General features: G+C 46.3%; 1 protein-coding gene across 1 annotated transcript in view; it reads right to left on the bottom strand.

Annotated features, from left to right (window-relative positions):
• Window positions 1-20,276, bottom strand: part of Dnah11 (dynein axonemal heavy chain 11) — a 326,041-nt gene that overhangs the window by 16,458 nt on the left and 289,307 nt on the right. The window contains exons 69-75 of the mRNA XM_051152523.1: window positions 19,790-19,960; window positions 18,490-18,612; window positions 15,814-16,007; window positions 14,535-14,683; window positions 13,564-13,691; window positions 9,649-9,876; window positions 1,737-1,928 (exon numbers count right to left, since the gene is read on the bottom strand). Of these exons, the coding sequence (XP_051008480.1) occupies window positions 1,737-1,928; window positions 9,649-9,876; window positions 13,564-13,691; window positions 14,535-14,683; window positions 15,814-16,007; window positions 18,490-18,612; window positions 19,790-19,960 (1,185 nt within the window). The remainder of the gene's footprint in view (window positions 1-1,736; window positions 1,929-9,648; window positions 9,877-13,563; window positions 13,692-14,534; window positions 14,684-15,813; window positions 16,008-18,489; window positions 18,613-19,789; window positions 19,961-20,276) is intronic.

A 20,276-nucleotide genomic window follows, 5' to 3' on the forward strand; every position in this document is an offset into this window, starting at 1 on the left:
GTGAGGTGTGAGCTCTCAGCTTCCTGCTCCTGCTGCAATGCTTGCTGCTTTCTGCCATGCTGCCTCTGGCACCAGGGACTCTAACCTTCTGGGACCACAAGCCAGAATAAACTCTTTTTTTCCTCTTAAGTTGTATTGGTCATGGAGTTTTATTTCAGCAAAAGAGAAATACCTACTACAAGAACACATTTTACAATCAAATCATATGTACATATTAAATTACCCAAATCTTGGTAACTTGCTTTGTAATATGTGGTAAAAGACATCTGTGAGACATGACAGACTTAAACACCTAAAGCTGCGCTGACCCCGGAGCCCACAGAAAGAGCAGCAGGTCGCAGTGCAGTTTACCTGACCAGCTGTGACGCTGATGTGAAGGCCAGAGCCAAGCGCAAGCCAGCGATCGCTTTCTCCCTCCATCTGTACCTCTACTATGTACAGAGCTCACCCGACATAGGATTGCCTTCCCGGACCCAGATGCGTGGACAGCTACAGAGGACAGTGAGGGAAGAGCTACCTGGTCTATCTCTTCCTTCGGAACCGTTAGGATAACTTTATGTATAATAGTTTAGAGAAAGCATGCTGAGATCATCTGGACCTGGTGGTGTAGGCCTGCAAACTTAGCTACCCAGAAGCCCGAGGCAAGAGAATCTGACATTGAAGACAGCCTGGGCTACAGAGAGAGTTCAAAGCAAGCCTGAACACCGTAGTGAAACCCCATTTCAAAATACGAAATCTTTTTTGGAGAAGGGCGGACGGTGTGCCTCAGTGGTGATGCACTTGCCTAACATGTACAGAGCCTTAAGTCCAATCTCTAGTGCTGAAAAATAAAAAAACAAAAGCAAGCAAGACAAACAGTGAAACAGGGCAGACTGACAGGGAATACCGATCACGGGCCATACGAAACCCATTTGCCTTGAAAGAACACATAGTCTGTCCCTAGGGAGAGGGCACCCATAGCAGGCAGGCTGCCACCAAAACCCAAGGGAACACCGTGGAGAGCCCGTAACAGTGGTTATCAAAACAACGGTGAAACACTGTTTCCTTGGCAGTGCGGATGGGAATTCTTCAAAGGCCTCTGACTGGCTCCCTTAGGAGCACCCGGTGCGTTTGGGTGGAGAGTGTCCACACCTGGGTTCCCGCCACCCTCACGCAGGGCTTCAGAACCTGAGGCTTCTGTTCCCGCCTGGGGAATGTGTTTCAGTTCCCAGACACGACCATCCACCTACCTTCAACTTCAAATCAAGGTGAACATCACCGGGAAAGTCACAACAAGGTGGCATTCCTAATACATAACAATGACATATGCAGGGACGCGCCATTATTTATACATGTGACGCACTGTAAATTGCTTCCATCATCAAAACTAATTGTGGTGATTATTAATGCAGTGTTATGAACTGTCAGAACCGCTGTATGTAATTACATTTGTGCAAATGCTTCATTACCTGCCTAATGAATCTGGCATATATGCACACGTAAACCACTGTTTTTGTTAACATAATGAAGGACATTTTTTTTTTTTTGTATAAGCTACTGATGTAGAACTGGCTTTGACCTACTTTATGAAAACCTTTAATCTGGTTTATTTTCACATTATTGCCAGACAATGTTTGTGTAGTGTTGGCTACTTCAACAATAGCTTCAAAAAGGAAATTATGGTCCCTTCTGTTAGCACCCAAAGACTGACAGATCCCGTGCACTCCTTGGAAGGGGCTGGTGACCACAGCACTTACATTAGGGTTTGCCTCTAGGTGGTTGTACAGGATGTGGGTGCAGATGGTAAGGTCTCCTGGACTGAAGGGATAGCCGCGGCTCCAGCCCTGGGGGCCAAACCGCAGTCTCCCTGCCACACAGGCATGGAAGTAGCACAGCGAGAAGAGGACGCTCTTAAACTCCTGATCCTTGGAGCACATCTCAAGCGTATCCTGGGAGGAGAGACGAGATGTGGCTGGTTAACATTCTGTACAGTGAGCAAGGGCAAGGCCTGGGTCCCCATCGCCCTCACGGGCCACTCCAGAATGATCAGCCAGTGTCCGGGACAAGTGGAGACCATTCGTGTCTTGCCTTGGGCTGAGTAAGAGGAAGGCTTTTTCTTTATTTCTTTCTCTTTTAAGACAGAGTCTCATACCCCAGCCTAGCCAGGACCTCACTACGCAGGTGCAGATAGCCTTGAACTCTGGATTGGACTGCCCGGCTTCCACCTCCCAAATGCTGGCATTTCGGCACCTGGCTGACACACGCAGGCCTCTGTGCGCGCTCCCAAGCAAGCAATGCTCCTAGCTTGTTTTTTTCCTTAATGTCTCTAAGTGCTCTAGAAAATGGGGCTACTCGTTTTGAGGGTACTAATACTTCTGACCCCCTATCTCCTGTTGGAGAACAACAGCCTTTGGATAGGATGATCTGAGAGGCGTCATTGGAAGGCTGCTAATTAGTCCCAGCTCCCCAGTCTTCCCAGTTCTGTGGTGACTAAGCCCACCGGTGCACACCAGCACTGCAAGGTTGTGCCTAAGCCTCTTCTGGAGCCCACAGGTGCCACACAACCAAGGTTTCGCCTATGGATTTTGAGCAGACGTGAGTGTGATGATTTCCCTTCCATGTCATTTGCTTTAAAGGAAGTGGCCTGTCCACATCACCACTTTCCCTGTGGGATAGAAACAGTGATTGCCAGACAGCAGCCCTGGCACCCTCAAGTCAGGGCTCGGTGGAGACACACATCAGCAGGTGTGTGGATGACATCAGGCCAGCATGATGTGTGTGAGAGAGCACCATGCCACCTTGTTGCAGCCACTATCATCTGGCTCTGTGTGTGTTTATTATGTGCTGCTAGGGTTCAAACCTAGTGCAAACATGTGTATGCTAGAATTCCGGCACTGAGCTCGATCACCAGCCTTGCTGCTCTGTGGCGTGTAGTCAGTCTACACCTTAACTGACCCAGGGCATGTGACCCTCCAACGAACAGAGGAAAAATCATTGTTGGGATGACTGAGTGGCGTTTGGAGCTAAGGGTGTGGACTGGATCTGCAGGATTTCTGTACATCAGGGGGGTGAGGGGGAAGGGGGCCGGAGGCGGCGGGTGGACTCAGTCCTAGTAAGCCGGAGTGGGGGGGGGGTGGGAGGAAGGAAGGGGCGGGGGGACTCAGTCCTAATCAGCCACATTCACATGGCTAAGGCCCCCAGCAGTAGTCAAATACAGAAGCAGAAAACTTCTGATCTATTGCAGAGAAGCACCTTATCAATTCTCAAATTTATCAACTAAGAAAAAGAAGGCAGGGACACTCTTTGAACAAGTGTGAGGGGACAGCAGAGCCCAACCTTGATGTCTGTTTCTCCTTCTATCTCAACCACGGCCAGTTCATATTCAAGATGAGCCACATACCAAGGCCATTCAGCAGCCCTGAGAGAAGTCCATGTCTGGCCTCCCAGGGAACTTTTGGGCTGGATTTACTGCTTTGGGTCATCACCAGGGAAGTATTTCATTTCTGCTGATAATACTTGTAGCAGAATTGGCTTTGCTAAATATAGTTTTATAATCGCCTGGCTACATGTAGTTCAGAGCCAAGAAAATCTCTAAGTTGCACTAACTTTGGCTATTTTTAGGTAGTTCATGGGGATAAGAGCCATATGACGACCAAAAATAAACTTTTTCGCAACTAAACATCAAATAAAAGACAAGATGGTAAAAGAAGATAAACCATATAATTTTTAAGGCTGTAAAAAATACTGCCTCTAAGTGTGTGATATTTCTAAGAAACAAACTATATTTGAAATTTCATATCACATCTATAAACTAACGTGGCACTAAGCAGCCATTTGTGTTAATTACATAAAATCCAAAGTGCTCTATATAAAGTACAATAATTTAATCTATCATACCTAATTGTGGTTTACCGTCAGGGTTTTAAAAAAATCCAACACCTATTGGGCTATGTTCTGCAGGCATAAGCGTTTGGGAAGAGTATGTGAGGCAGCCATTTCTGACAGCATAGTCCTATCCATGCCATATTTTGAAACAGCTGTACATCAACTAATGAACAAATGAGAATCAGAAAACAGCCAGGCAGGCTGGGTTACAGCTCAGTTGGCAGAATGCTTGCCTGTCTTGCACAAAACCCTGGGTTAGATCCCCAACACAGCGCAAACAGACATGGTGCTGTAGGCTGGCATGCCAACGTGTGGATGGAGAGGCCGGAAGAGGAGACGTTCAGCCTTGTCTCAGCTACACAGAAAGTTTGACACAAAGTAGACATAAGGAAAGGGAGGGAGGGAGGGAGGGAGGGAGGGAGGGAGGGAGGGAGGGAGGGAGCAGAGAAAGAAGGAAAGACTGCACAAGTAGGATTGTCAGCAGAGAAGTATCATACTGACTTGTCAGTAGTGTAACTGGTATTCATCTTTTGCCTGTACATAAATGTTCCCCAGAAAAAGGAATCTATACTCTCGCTCCAAAACAATCTGGTTAGTTTATATGAAAAGAACCCCAAATGACAGTCCTTCATGACATCTTCAAAGGCAGATGCCGCTGAGCTAGAGGAGGGGTAGGTTGGCGGCAGCCTGCAAGAACTGGTTCTTTTGGCGTCTCCGTCCGTTAATGATCAGGTTTGCAGAAGCATTCTGGAATGCTTGGGGGTCGGGGGTGGGGATCAAAACACTGACACGGAACAGATTTTACCCATTTTCCGTGTGCATGCCAACGTTTGGGTGTGAATTCTAATTTAAGAAGAAAGATTACAAAGGGAGATGACTTTGTGGATAAGGAATCGTGCTGTGAAAGACCTGACTTCAAACCTCTAACACCCATGTAATTCCAGATGTGAAAGTGGGGGCCTGGAACCCCAGCATTGCAGGGTGGAGATAGGTGGGTCATAAGAGCTTGCTAGCGGTTGGCCTAGCCAAAATGGCAAGCTATCTTAATAATAATAATAATAATAATAACAACAACAACAACAACAATAATAATAATAATAAACGTACAGAGATAGAGGAAGACACCTGGCATTATCCTCTGGCTTCTGCATGGATGTATGTCCCTGTGTATATCCATGCATACATTGCCCAGGCATATGACTATGTGACACACACGCACATATGTGCTCACACATGGAAGCCCCCCAAAACCCTCTATATTTAAGGCCCTGTGGTTAGCTTTGGCCTATGAGATGAAAGAAATTCTGTTATATCTAATCTTTTGCTATTTGTTTTTCAAATTCTGTAGTTTTCATTTTTTTTATAGTTATCTGTGGTCAGCTATAACCCAAACAGTGTTAAACAGGAAATGAAAAAAGAAATAAACAGTTTTCTTTTAGTTGCTTGTTAATTATAGTGTTAGCCACTTTACTATGGCTAACTATGTTAAGGTTGCAAGTTAAACTTACATGCAAGTATGTATAGAAAAAAACATAACTTATGAAACATTTGGCATTACCTTGGTTTGCAGTTTTCTACTGGGCATCTAGGCACACATGCTACACAGAAAAGGTGTGAGTCAACATTCATCTGTGGGACATGCCTTTGCAAGAAAGCAACAGGTCCCCTTTATCACGTCTTCCTCCCTCAATCTTCTGTTAGCAGCATGAGTGTGGGGCTCTTGTGACCAATCTCCTATGAACTTGCTGAAAGCAATGCAACAAGGGTGCATTTGGGGCTGGACTGGTGGCAACACTGTGGTGACACAGATGAGCTTTGAAGAGGGTGTTAGTTACTTTTCTGTTGCTGGGATGAAACACGGTGACTGATTCATCTTATAGAAGGAAATATTTATTTTAGCTTATGGCTCTAAGGGCATAAAAGTCCATCCTGCTGGGGAGTTGCGCCAACAAGCTACAGGCATGAGCAGGGAGCTAAGACACTGTGTCTCCGATCACAAGCAGGAAACAGTGAGAAAACTGGAAGTGGGGTTGGATTATGAACTCTCAAAGCCCCATCCCCAACCCCAGGAACAGACCTCTCCCAGCAGTGTGCACCTCCTGTGCACTTCCACAAGCACTGACATCAGCTGGGGACCACGTGCGGTGTCTATGGGCATCAAGGGACCTGCCTCCAGAACTTGCATGTAGCAGAAATATTTTTTCACCCTGTTTAAGCCAGGTTTCAGGAGCACATCTGCAGCCAGCTAATGGGCACAAGACTGACCACCTTCCGATGAGATGAGGTGCGGTGGTACCCAGAGGCACATAGGAGACAAGCCTCCGGCAAGATGCGTGTGATGAGACCCACACTAAGCGTAAGCAGCTCCATTCAATAGCCGGGGTGCCAGACTGAACAAAATGAAGAAAGCATAAACAGAAAGTAAACATGTGTTGTTTCCTGCTTCCTGCTTCCTGCTTCCTGACTGTGGACTGTGACACGGCACCTCCTGTTCCTGCTGATACGTCTTGCCTGCCATGGTAGACTATATGCCGGGAGCTGGACCTAAGTGTCTTTTGTTGGGATAATTTTATGACAGCAACAGGAAAAGTAGCTAGAATACGGTATGAGTGAAACAAATGCCTTTTGTTCCAGACATCATGGCGGATCTGCCTCTTTGCACCTTTATATTTCTATAAAGTTTTCCTCTGTGTGCGTTGTTAAAATGGGCTTGAAGGGATGTTGGGTGAATAGATAATTTGTTTTTGCTTCTTAGGGTCAAATTAAACCTTGGTTTTCAAGAGATCTTTTTCTTCTGTGACATGAAAGTTATTAATAATGTACCTTTCAATTATGCATATAGTTGCACAGGCGGCTGTCGGAGGTGCCCACGTTTCCTTGAATGAGAGCAGGGGCTCTCAACCAGGGAATTCACATAGGCTTTGGGGAAGTCTTTCCCTATCAGCGGAGCCTGGGAGCCTGCACTTCCCTAGGGAGAGCGTCCAGCGTCGCATCCTGTAGTGGTTGGATAGGAATGGCCCCCACGGACTCATGTGTTTCAATGCTTGGCTCGCTATCAAGAGGGACGGCCTTGTTGGAGGAGGTGTGCCGCTGTGGCTGTGGGGTGTGCCGCTGTGGCTGTGGGGTGTGCCGCTGTGGGGTGGGCTCTGAGGTCTTGCACATCCTCAAGCTCGGCCTGCTGTAGCACACGGCCACTCCTGCTGCCTTCAGACCAAGACGTGGACCTCTCAGCTCCTTCTGCAGCACCACGTCTGCCCGCGCGCTGCCGTGCCCCCAGCAGTGACAATAATGAACTACACCTCTGAAACTAAGTCATCCCCAATTAAACGTTTTCATTTATGATAGTTGCTGTGATCGCAGCGTCTCTTCACAGCAACAGAGACCCTAAGTGAGACACATCCTTTTCACCAGAAGCATAGTATTTCATCAAAGGTTTATTTTTGTGTATATGTACAAGTGTCTCAGAGGAATATAAAAATCTGTAACCACATCAACTTCCTACCATATGCGTATTTTTTAGAAACAACTTGAAAACTCTTAATGGACATTCATAAGTGGCCAGAAATTGTGAGATGGTAAAAAGACAAATACACAAGTGCCACAGTAGATAGAGAGAGCACATTGCAAAAATATTTAAGAGATTCAACAAGATTTTTTGAGTACCGGCTGTTTACACAGTCTTCTTTATAATAGGCTGTAAATTACTTATTTAAGTAAGTAATAATTGTATTCATCAACATTTCACTCTGGAGGTATCCATTCAGTATAATTCCCTCACCAAATTTAGTATTGATCCCCAAAAAAGTATAAGAAAAAGTTAAACATGTTGGTGTGCTGCATGACAAATAATATTCCTAACAGGAGGCTCAGTATTTATCACCAAATTATGTGCTTTCTCCTCAGGGCTACTTAATCAAAGCTTTCTAGGAAGGTAGAAGAATATTAATGTAGGGCAATATCAGTAAAGGAAACTCAAATGCCAGCTTATGATCTAATGAGATTTTTAAAAATTGGGAGAAGAAAATGATTGTAATTAACTTAGTACTAATTTGCATATACTATTATTTGGGAAAAAAAACAAAACAAAAATGTGAAAAATGTAAAATGCCAAGTGAAATGTACCGCATAGGCTTCTGTGTTTTAGTGCCCAGTTGCTTGTGGTGATGCTGTTTTGGGAGGTTGTGGACCAGTTGGGAAGTGGAGCACAGCTGGAGGAAGAGGGTCACTAGAGGGTGGGCCTTGACGATTACAGCCCAACCCTGGTTCCTCAGACACCTACTCTTCCTCCATTCTTCCCTCCCTCCCTTCCTCCTTTCCTCTCTCCCATGCCCTCACTTTTCCTTCTGACCCTGCCATGTGACAATGAATCCCAGCAGCAAGGTTCTGGGGTAATGGATGGAGCCCCAGTCATCATGCCTTCTCCACCACTGTGGACGGTATCACTTTAAATTGTGAGCCAACGTAACTCCTAACCGTATGGTTGCAGTGACAAGTCCCCACTACAAGAGGTGCAGGGATAAAGATAGAACAGAGATGGAGGGAATGTCCAACCAATGCCTGGCCCAACCTGGGCCCCGCCCCACGGGAGAGCACCAACCGTGACACTATTAATGATACTCTGCTATGCTTGCAGATGGGAGTCTAGCAATAGCTGATCCCTGAGAGACTCTACCCAGTAGTGGATAGAAACAGGTGCTGAGACTCATAGCCAAACATTGGGTGGAGCACAGGGAGTCTTGTGGAAAAGTAGGGGGAAGAACAGAAGGACCGGGGGGGGGGGGGAGGAGCGGGGAGGGAGGAGGACAGGACCTCCACAAGAAGACCAAGAGAGCCCACTAACCTGGGCCCAACCAAGGACCACGCATGAACTCGACCTAAGGCCCTCACACACAGATAGCTAATAGGTAGCTTGGCCATCATGTGGGTCCCCGAGAAAGGAGAATGGGGGGCTGTCTCTGACATGAGCTCTGTTGCCTGCTTTTTGAGCACTTTCCCCCTGGCAGGGCTGCCTTGCCAGGCCACAGGGGAAGAACATGTGCTAAATTCTGATGTGACTTGATGGTACTGGTGTAAGTTGGGGGGGCGGGGGGCTCCCCCATCTGAGGAGTAGGGGAGGGTGGAAAGGATGAAGAGGGAGGGAGAATGAGAATGGAAGGAGAGGAAGGAGGGTGCTAAGATCGGGATATAAAGTGAATGAATAATTAATTAAAAAAGACTTTACCTTGGCTATAATACCAAGGCCAAGCCTACAGCATTGCCTTGACACTGTCCATAGACCGTCACTGTTATCATCAGTGGCTCCTCTTTCTCTGCGGAGACACTGCTCATGAGACACACATCTCGGAAGCAGGGTCTCAAAGATACCTAGGCCATGCTATGCTTTGCTAAATTGAGGTGAGACACAGATGTCTTCCTAGTCATTAAAACAGCAACAGGGAAAAAATTCTTCCAAAGAGTCATACCCATGAAAACAGAATGGGGGATGTTTGAGAAGACGAAGGGCGCCAGCAAAAAGGGCACAGGAGAGTAATGAGGGAACACGTATAATCAGTGTCACAAGGAGACACACTGCTTTATAACCAACATATACCAAGTTAAAAAAGCAATGCCTATGAGCACATGTGGGCACATACATGCATGTACACACACATGTGCGTAACACACACACACACACACACACACACATTTCACTTCATCTAAATAAGACACATGAGAACAAAGGCCCTGCAGTCTCTTGAGAAGACGCCAACTTTGCTGTAAGGCCAGCTGCACCTGCTGTCTTACCTGGTCAAAGTTGTACAGAGCGGCGTGTAAGTTGGCCAGCATCCCTGTGGGGGGCTCATTTGTGATCTTGGTGGAATTTTCCAGGAGGCCCTGAGGGATGATGTGCTCATGTGGGGAAGGCGCAGCCTCGGCACTCATGAACACCCTGTAATCTCTGTGGCTTCCTTGGCTGAATTTTTCAAGGAGTTTCTCCAAAGTCCCCAGCCACTTGGCCACCAGGTGGACATTCTGCAAGACAGCAGGGCTTGTGACTCCCGCGGCATGTCAGGACACGACAAGTGACAGTATCAGAGCTTTTTCCTATACACAAATATGTGGACAGCTTAGTGATGGGTTTCTGGCCTTGAATTCAGTGAGATCTCTCTGCCTCTGCCTCCCCACTGCCAGAATTAGAAGTTTGTGTCATCATGGCCCGCTTCTTTGATTTTATACAGAAAAATAAAAACACCCAGATACAATGGAACACTAAATAAATTGAATCTTATAGAATCGCTGTAGGTGGGAAAGCCAAGCCCCGCTGCTGTCCGTGTGACCTATTTCAAACCCACCAGTCACTTCTAAGATGGAGTTCCCTACAACTTTTCTTTGTTATAGTTCAAACACAACCGCTGAGACAGATCTGGGTTGTGCTAATTAAGGATAAGCTCTAACAGCCATGATGTACCTGATCTCAAGCCTCTTCTATTCAAACTCCTCATTAGCATATAGATGCGACAGATGCAAGGAAAGAACGGCTAGCTATAAAGAACTGCCGCTCTTCTGCAGGATGCTCTGGGTATTCCTAACATACATTAAATCCCAGAGCGGTGAATAATTTTACCCCTTCCTCAAGGATACATGCACCCTTTCCTCTCTCTCTTCTCAACATAATTTTTTGCTTTCGGTTTCATGAATCACAAATTTGATCTTCTAGTGCCCTTTAATTCATGTGTGTGTGTGTGTGTGTGTGTGTGTGTGTGTGTGTTATGTGTGTGTGTGTGTGTGGTGTGTGTGTGAAGATTGAAAGTTCACTCTTCTCCTTCCATGCTGGGTTGTAGGTACTGAAATCACCCGTCAGCTTTGTACAGCAAGCCAGCCCCTTTACTCACCGACCCACCTCCCTGGCCCTGAAGAAGTCTTGATACGGGGATTGAAATATCATATTTCACACATATGTGTGATTATCTCCAAAAAGGGAAAAAAAACCAGTCAAAAAATGCTAACAGCTACAAAAACGGGAAGTCAGCTGCAGGAGGGAGGCATAACACACGCATTCTCTGAAGTTGTGTGCAGAGGCCTACGCCAGTGTGGCCGTTCACAGTTCTCACACCCATCCCAGGGTAAACGCTGACCATGTAGGCTTTCCGGCCTAAACCGGATACGCTGACGCTTGAGCTGGACCTGGCAGTGTGACCAGACTCAGGGACAGAGTTCCTTCCAAGGGCAACTAAGGCTAAGTATGGCCAAGTGACCCAATACAAGTGTCTAGGGTTTGGTCCTGGAAGCCCCAAAACAAAACCTTCTTCAGATGGCCACCCTACTTTAGGGACAGAAAACTCAGAAGAAACCAAGACTTCCGCCTCAGACTCCCTGCCTCTCCAACTGTGAGGAATGAAGTGAGTCAGCCCTGCCCACTCTAGTTCACCAGGCCTGGAACCTTCCTCTAGGAGGAGGGGAGAGGACTGTTTCTTCTGCATGCTTGCTACTAGCTTACAAGGACAGAACACCTCAGACCTAATTGTGCCACTCGTGACAGTAACATAAACAATAATGACATCTATTTTGCTGTTTCATTTATTTCCCATTTGCCATCTAATGTGACAATTTTGTATGAAACAAATGCAAGAATATTCTAGGCGATGACTTGGACGTCGGGGACTGAAAAGCCTGTGCCACTATTAGGTAGACCTCATATCTTTAATGCCACCCATTGTGCTCATGAGAAAGGATTTTAATACTTGGTAGGTTCTTTCGCAAGTCACTTGATGTACATATAAGAGACATAGTTGCCAGTCTGCCACATTTGTAACTAACTGCCTCTCTTGACGTGGACTTCAGGAAAGTGCTAAGGAAACAGTCGGCTAGAGGTTGTTTACTGACAGTAACAGTCATTTTAGGGTTAGGGTAGAAATTAGTTGATGTGTACATCCATATTGTGTTACGGATATATTTACTATAAATTATAAACAATGTAACAAACTCCTATTATGTGGGTCTAGTCTTCCTTCAAAGTCTTGTCTTTTATTTATTTTTAAAATCTAACAGAGGGATTTTTAGAACGCTTGGAAACCAGAGCGGCTGGAGGCCTGACCTTGTCTCTTCTCTCCAGCTGCTGTTTGTACGGTTAGACAGGTGGACAACAGGCATGCTTGGCTAGACAGATTCTACCCTGTGTCCTCAGGTCTGGGATCTCAAAAGCAGGCAAATGACAAAACAAAGTCTTTCAAGATTTCTTTTCAGTGATGAACTGACAGCTTGAATTTTAGGGGCTAACCAGAAGCTCACACAGGCACCAGAAAAGGAGGAGTCATTTATTCCGAGCCACAGGCTCTTCTGAGGATGGTCATATTCTTGTAGCTTTGTCTGCAGGCTGAGCTTACGGACGCATGAGGACATACAATGGCCTCTGCCCTCTATACAAGACTTTGATATACCCACCGCACCTGAGCAACAACTGCACTTCTGAGAACTAGCCCCTTTCCTGTTACCAAGTTGGCTCTGAACCTCACAGGGGATAGGTACACTGCTCCAAATTCCCAAGCAAAGATCTTAATGAGACCATCTATGCACAGCAGCACCGACCCAGGATGTCGCTTCCCTGCAGACAGAATGCTGCTTGGGATCTGGGGCAGTTTCTGCAAGAATCCAGGTTCATGCTGAGCAGAAATGTGCATCAAACCTCTGTACCGGAGGCACTAGAGAAAGCCAGTGCAGGACCTTGAACAGAGTGGCCATGCAGCTAGTTTAAAGAAAGCTTGCTACTTAACAGTGACGGTGCCACTACCTTCTCTGTGGGCTAATCCAAGACACATTCCCCTCACCTCTACATGGAGAATGACACTGACCACAGTGACTGGACACAGAGTATCCCAAGAATTGCCCCCTCAAGAACCCACAGCCAATCAGGGCTTGCTCTGGGAACCAGCCCAGCTCCCTGGTCCCCCAGAGCTGACCTGTGTTCCAGGATCTCTGGGGGTTCTTATTAAAGTCTGAGGCCAAAACGGTTACCCCAAGGACACTGGGTTATAGAATCTTAGACCTGCGTGTATCTGCTCTAGAAGGGACTATAGTGCTTGTCTACTCAAATTTCTTAATTTGCAAGCAAACAGAAGGCTACATGACTATTAGGGCCCAAGTAGCATTGAATATATATGTATGTTTTGTGCACACAGCTTCCAGTACTATGACTCTATGACATTAGTGTAAGCAATCAGTCATTCCCTCTGGCTTGCCCTAGGGACCTGGCATTACCTTACATCATCTCTGCCACTGCTAGGTTGGCCAGTGCATAAAAGGGTGCCCAGCCACCCCAGATCTCTCTCTCTCTCTCTGTTTCTGTCTCTGTCTCTGTCTCTCTCCAACCCCTGTCATCTTCCTGTCTGCCTCTCTCTCTCTCTCTCTCATGTCCCGACTCTGAGATGGCCTTTTGCCCTCCTATCCCTCAATGACCCTCTTACACTAGATCTGTTGCAATGCCTAATTTCTTAGCAGCACACCTTGTCATAGGTGCACCCACCCTCGCCGCATTCCTCCTGCGGTGGGCATGGCTGTCTCTATTAGTTTTCTCAGCTACAGGCACTGTGAATGTGTGGGGGGGGGGTGTCTGCAGAGAACCATGAGCTAGAATCAGGGTCCCTCTCTGCAGGCCAGGGCAGCAGAGCATGACCCATCCTATGGGTCCACACCCAATGTCTTCCATGAAAACTTCATACTCACCTGAAGGATGACCCAATGCCCTCTGGTGGCAGCTTTCTCCAGAGCCTTTTCTGCCACCAGCTCCTGACCTTGCCCTAGAGACACATTGTGGAATTTTCCAGAGTCAATTGTAAACCCAAGTCTCTTGCCTGTTGGAGAATACAACATGGGGGGTGAGGGGTTGGGGTCGGGGAGAGACAAATGTTAACTTGAGAGGGGGTCTGGAATTCTGTGGTCTAATGTGCATTTGTGGTCATAGCTGTCACCTCATAGGTCACTTTCCTATGAATCTTAATGACCTGCCTATTGTTTCCACTGGCGGTATTTTGAGCTCTCTCCAGATGCCTCCCTACAAGCATTTTGAAAAGCCTGTAGAAGCCGGTTCCTTTGGTTTTATGATAATGAAGCTTTTGACATTTTGATAGATGGCAGCATTGTTCTCCAGCTTTCTAAGCTCCTACAGGAGTAGCAGTTTTTCCCCTAAGAAAAAGGAGCAACATGTGGTAGAAATCACATCCGTTTTCGGAGGGATTGGCTCATTGGGTAAATGCCCCGGCTCTCACCTGTGAGGCTGCATTTAAACGGAGCCCAGGCAGGTCATAGCTACATTAACCTGGTATTCCTGGAGCAGGCCGTGGGGAGCAGTGCTTCACACAACTGAATAGGCTTGCCCTAATGACCATTATTTAGTCACAGGGGGTACAAGATTACGGGAGCATGGAGAAAATTGCCCTCTGGCCCTCATCTCGTCAAAAGGTGGGAAACAGTACAAAGGAAGCTCACATTATGCCAACCAGATGAATGTTCTGTTGGAGAAATGCTCCGGACTACAGTGTTATTAGTTTTGCATTTTCCACACACCCAATCTCCAACAAATGAAAAAGAAAGAAAGAAAGAAAAAAAGATAACCTAACAGAAAGCGTGGGCAGGGCGGGCAGGGGCTGCAGGCAGGAGGAGAGGGGGGGAGGCCAGCGAGCCTCCTGGTGACTTACCAAGCACCTCCAGGTCTTTAAGGGCGTCAGTGCCTGGAGACAGGATGAAAAACACCGGCGAGGTGGGGCTGCTCTCTTCAAAGGCTTTGCCCAGATCCACCCTAGTCCTCGCCACGTATTTTGCACCTAGCTTCTCTTCCACAAAATTTCTGTTTAAGAAAAGAACGTGCAAAAAAACAGAACAAAACAACAGCAACAAAATAAAACAAAAAACCCGACTGAACTTGAGAAGTGTCACTGTGTTCCCTCCAGCATAAGAAACAAACCGCAGCAAGAGGCGTCTTTTCAGGAGAGCCACAGGAACGCAGGTAGATGTATTTAGATTTATGAAATTACCTCTGACCCTGAGACACTGAGAATCAGATGTCTACCCTTGCATTTTGGGGTCCCCTTCTGAGTACCATCAGCTGTCCACATATGGCTTTTGCGACCCCCAAAACCTCCTGCCAGATTCCCCCATTACTTATTAACAGTTCATTAGATTTGCCACAGTGCAATTTTCCAGCCTGCTGGGCTTCTCATGAATATACAAATGCTTTTTGGGGTGTTTCTAACAGGGAAGTGCAATTAAGGGGGAATTATTTTCCAGCAGCATCAGACCTAGCAGAAAGCAAGTACTCCGAAGCAGAACAAACTCTAAAAGCCAGGGCTCCACAGAGGCCTCTGCAAAGGGAAAGACTGGCCAAACTAGAGAAAGCAAAGGAAAAGACCTGAGGCACATGGACACTGTCGGGAGTGGGGGCGGGGGGGGGGGTAGAGGGGGGGGGGGGGGGGGGGGGCAGGGAGGGGCGAGCACACAGGGGATGAAGCTGAGAACACTTTGGTTAGTAAACTCAAAGGAAATAAAGACTGGTGTGAACGAAACAGCTTACTACTATTTAGAGGGCAGGAGGGCTGAGAGGAAGGCCCCTGAAACCGCCCTGTAGGCTGTGCATTCTGCTTTTAAAGTGTGATGACTGTAAAGTTACAGGGCCTGCTTTTTGTTTGACACGCAAAGCCTTCAGAGCGAACATACATAAAGGTGATGGACACGGACGATGTGTGCGACCTCAGTACCCTCCAAGGCTGTCCCCCACCGCTTCCCCATCCCTCAAACTCAGTCCAGAACTGAGCTTCTCGGAAGGGTGTGCAGAGTCTGCAGATGAGCCAGCTCACTGTTCCTTTAGTGTTTAGCAAAGTAACAGTATTTAGAACTGAAATCTTAGCAGAATTCCTCCTTAGTTCCAGGGCCCAGTTCCTCCCGCGTTGATCTGCATTGCGAAAAAGGCCCACTACTCACCTCAGGGCATACGCCATCCTGTCAGGCCGCACCGCTCTCAAAATAATCAGTTTCTGTATTAAGCTTCTCTTCTTCCATTCCTGCGGTAAGTTTGCCTTTTCTGGACACTCGGATTCTACCCATTTCCTCCACTGCTTGGCAGACCCTTCCACATCTCGGTCTAGGCCTCGGAACTCCTCCATGAGGGCAACGGCCTGCAACACAGCATGAAGAAATAACCTCCGGCCGATGGCAGGGAACATAGGAACATGGCTTGAGACGGGCATGGGCAGTCCTCCTATCCTCTCAAGATGACCTGATCGCTTTCCTGTCCTGCTTGGAACTGAGGTTCAGTGACAACCTCCGGGTCTCTGGCCTTGTTGAGTTTGGACATGCTGCAAATCCATAATTCTAAAGCGACAACTGAATTAAAAATACAACTTTCTAAAACTGTTATCTAGGGCAGTGGTTCTCAATCTTCCTAATGCTGTGACCTTTTAATACAGTTCCTCGTTTTATGGTGACCCCCCACACTTATTTTTGTTGCTACTTCATAACTGTAATCCTGCTGTTATGAATTGTGGTATGAACATCTGAAGTGCAGGACGTCTGATGTGCAACCCCCCAAAAGGTTTGCAACCCACAGTGAGGACAGCTAAGCCAGGGGCTGGGCAGGTGTCTCAGTGGTTAAGAGCAGCTTGCTTTAGCTTAATACCTGAGTTCAGTCCTCAGCATCCACACTGGGCCCCTTAAAGTCTCCTGTAAACCAAGGTCCAGAGGATCCAATGTCCTTTCTGGACTCACTGGTCACATGCATCAATAGCCATATGCAGACACACAGACTCACGGACATGCAGACACACAGACTCACAGACACACAGACTCACAGACTCACAGACACACAAACACACACAGACTCACAGACACACAGACACACAGACACACAGACTCACAGACTCACAGACATGCAGACTCACAGACACACAGACACACAGACTCACAGACACACAGACTCACAGACTCACAGACACACAAACACACAGACACACAGACTCACAGACTCACAGACTCACAGACTCACAGACACACAGACACACAGACTCACAGACACACAGACTCACAGACACACAGACTCACAGACTCACAGACACACAAACACACAGACACACAGACTCACAGACACACAGACTCACGGACATGCAGAAACACAGACTCACAGACACACAAACACACAGACTCACAGACACACAGACACACAGACTCACAGACTCACAGACTCACAGACATGCAGACATGCAGACTCACAGACACACAGACTCACAGACTCACAGACTCACAGACACGCAGACACACAGACTCACAGACTCACACTCACAAACACATAGACTCACAGACACACAGAGATACACACCAATTTTTTAATCTGAAAAGAACTAAATATACTATAAAAATAAAGCATACGTTATTTTCAGTGCGTGGACGCATTTTTCTAGCAGAGCTTAGTGTGTGCTCATCTTCAACCAGAGCCGGGGAGAAGAAACGCTCTCAACAATAAGATCTGGCTGGCAAATGGAGCAAGGATCAGTTGTGCAGAAACACTTTACCATTTGTGTATGTGCATATGTGTATGTATGCGTGTGCATGTGCATGTATGTGTGTGTATGTGCACAATCATGTGTGCTCGTGTATGCATATGCGCATGTGGAAGCCGAGGTGGATGTGGGCATCTTACTCAGTCAGAATCATCTTATTATTACTACTGTCAGTCTCCACATCGTCGTCGTCGTCGTCGTCGTCGTCATCTTTACATTATTTGGTTTTTTTCAAGACAGGGTTTCTCTGTGTAGCCTTGGCTGTCCTGGACTCACTTAGTACACCAGGTTGGCCTTCAACTCACAGTGATCCACCTGCCTCTGCCTCCGCGGTGTGACTAAAGGTGTGCGCCACCACGCCTGGACATCATCATTATTATTAATGTCGTTAGGGGATCCGAGACTGTGTTTCTCTGTGTGGCCCTGGCTGTCATTCTGTAGACCAGTCTGGCCTTGAAATCAGAGATTTGCTTGCTTCTGCCTCGTGAGGGCTGGAATTAAAGGTCTGTGCCACCACCATCTGGCTAACCAACCTTGTGTTTTAAGACAGGGTTTTTCCTTGAATCTGGAGCTTACCAATTCAGCCATATCTGCTGGCCAGCAAGCTCCAGGGATCCTCCTGTCCCTGCCTTCCCAATGCTGGGATTACAGATGCATTGCCACCACACCTGGACTATGTGGGTGCACTTTGCCAACTGAACCATCTCTCTAACCCTAGCTTAACCACTTTATAGTAAGAATAAACTACTATGTAATGCTATTTCAAAATCTAGTGAGAAAAGGCATAGAACTATAATAAAAATGAAACAGAACAAAGGAACTAGATTTAACTAAATTAAAAACTACCTTTTATATCCTTCGATATCAAAGGTCATGACAGACTGCACATAGTCACTAATAACTTTCCTCCTGTACACAGACCAAAATCTCCTTTATCTTTGGACAAGAAAACAGGCAATTAGATAATACAAAGTATATGCCATGTTTCTACAATGTAAGTGATGTCTATATCATCTTTGTTTGATAATTTGTCTTTCTACATTAAAGAAACCTGCTGTTTAAAAGAAAAAGGTTTAAGAACTGAGAGAGCAAATTCCTCACGTACCTTAACAGCACTCCAGGACTGAGCAGTTAGAAAATCAACCGGACTCGAGTACGTATGCTCAACTGTGAACCGAAGCAGGAAGTCCAACTCAAGGGGGTCGATCTCGCGCCTTCTCAGCAAAATCTTGAGAGAACACACATGTGCGAAGATGAACTGGTGTCCATTGAGATAGCACCACACGGAGCCACCACCAAGCAGGCATGGCTGCTGAGGATCCTAGCAGCGACTGCTCTGTATTTGAAACGGACTCTTAGATTATGCAGATGATCTCGAGACCCAAAGCAGTGATGAATAGAAAATACTGTGAGGGTTCATTTTTCCCCGTTCCACCACCCACAGCAATAAACAACAACATATGTGAGATGCGCTTTTATATCTACCCCACTGGACCAGCACTAACAGCTCAGTTCATCAGAACCTGGTGTCATTTTCTCTCCTTATCACCGACTCCTTTATTTAAGCAACTGGAGCATGAGACTCAGGTGGGGCTTCTTTACTTAATTATTGTGCTAGAGAATTTTAAATTGTATTGTTAACTGGCAAATATATGAATACATATATGTATGTATATGTATATGTATGTATATGTATGTATATGTGTATATGTGTGTATATGTATGTATGTGTATGTACGTGTATGTATATGTATGTATGTGTATGTATGTATATGTATGTATATGTATGTGTATGTACATGTATGTATATGTATGTACATGTATGTACATGTATGTACATGTATATGTATGTATATGTATGTATATGTATGTATATGTATGTATGTGTATGTATGTGTATGTATGTGTATGTATATGTACGAAACAAAAGGCGATGTTTTGATACATGGTTATATCATGGGATGGATGGTTAAGTTAAGCTAATTAACTTATTACATCATGTATTAGTCATTTTTTAAAACTTACCTTTTAAGAAAAACATTAACTTTACACAATGGGGTTGTTTATAGCCTCAAGTAGAAATTCTGTTGCTAGCAACATGGATGAGCCCATGTGAGGTTTTTTTTTTTTTTAAACAGAACTTTGAGAATCTAATAACCCTGACCTAGGAAGTTGGCTTATAGGAACTGAGAAGATGAACCGTGTCACACTGACATTGCTTAGAGTAATGGATGTCCGTTCCACCAACCAACGTACGGTAGGCAAAAGCCATGGCGCACTCGGCTTCCTTGTCACCAAAAGATTCTGAGCAGGCTTTTCTGTTTCCCCTTGGCAGCAGGAAAGTGTACACGAAGCCAAGCTGTCAGCGGAGGTTTCAGGGACGCTCGAGTGACTGGTGAGCTCACCTGAAAGGCCATCTGGGACAGAAACGTGAGCTTGTCCTTCTCAAACAGGGCTTGGCTGACATAGAGGAAGGTGGCGTGGGTGATGCTCTCTGTGAGGACACAGATGCGTTCCTGAGTGTCCTCCGTCTTGTCAGCCTGCTCAGTGGCTCTGTGGAACAGTGTGTTGAAAGCCTGCAAGGGTCAATGTAGCGAATAGAGGGTTACGTGATGCTTGCCTATCTAGCTAACCTCAGATACAGGAGGGTATGGTTTATGCTTTATCTATGGGGAGAGAGGACAAGGTAGGACTTTTATGACACTTGCAGGAGCCGCTCAAACATTCTGAGAGTTTGTGCCATACAGAAAGCGCTCATCCAAGGTTTGATGCCATTATTCCTGTGTGTGCGCATGCCCGTGTGTACATGTGTGTGCGTGTGTGTTCACGTGTGTGCATGTGTATTTGACAGAGTCTTCTGTTATTTACCCTGGCTGCCCTAGAACTCACTTT

Source organism: Acomys russatus, chromosome 1, assembly GCF_903995435.1.
Source record: "Acomys russatus chromosome 1, mAcoRus1.1, whole genome shotgun sequence".
NCBI lineage: Eukaryota > Metazoa > Chordata > Mammalia > Rodentia > Muridae > Acomys > Acomys russatus.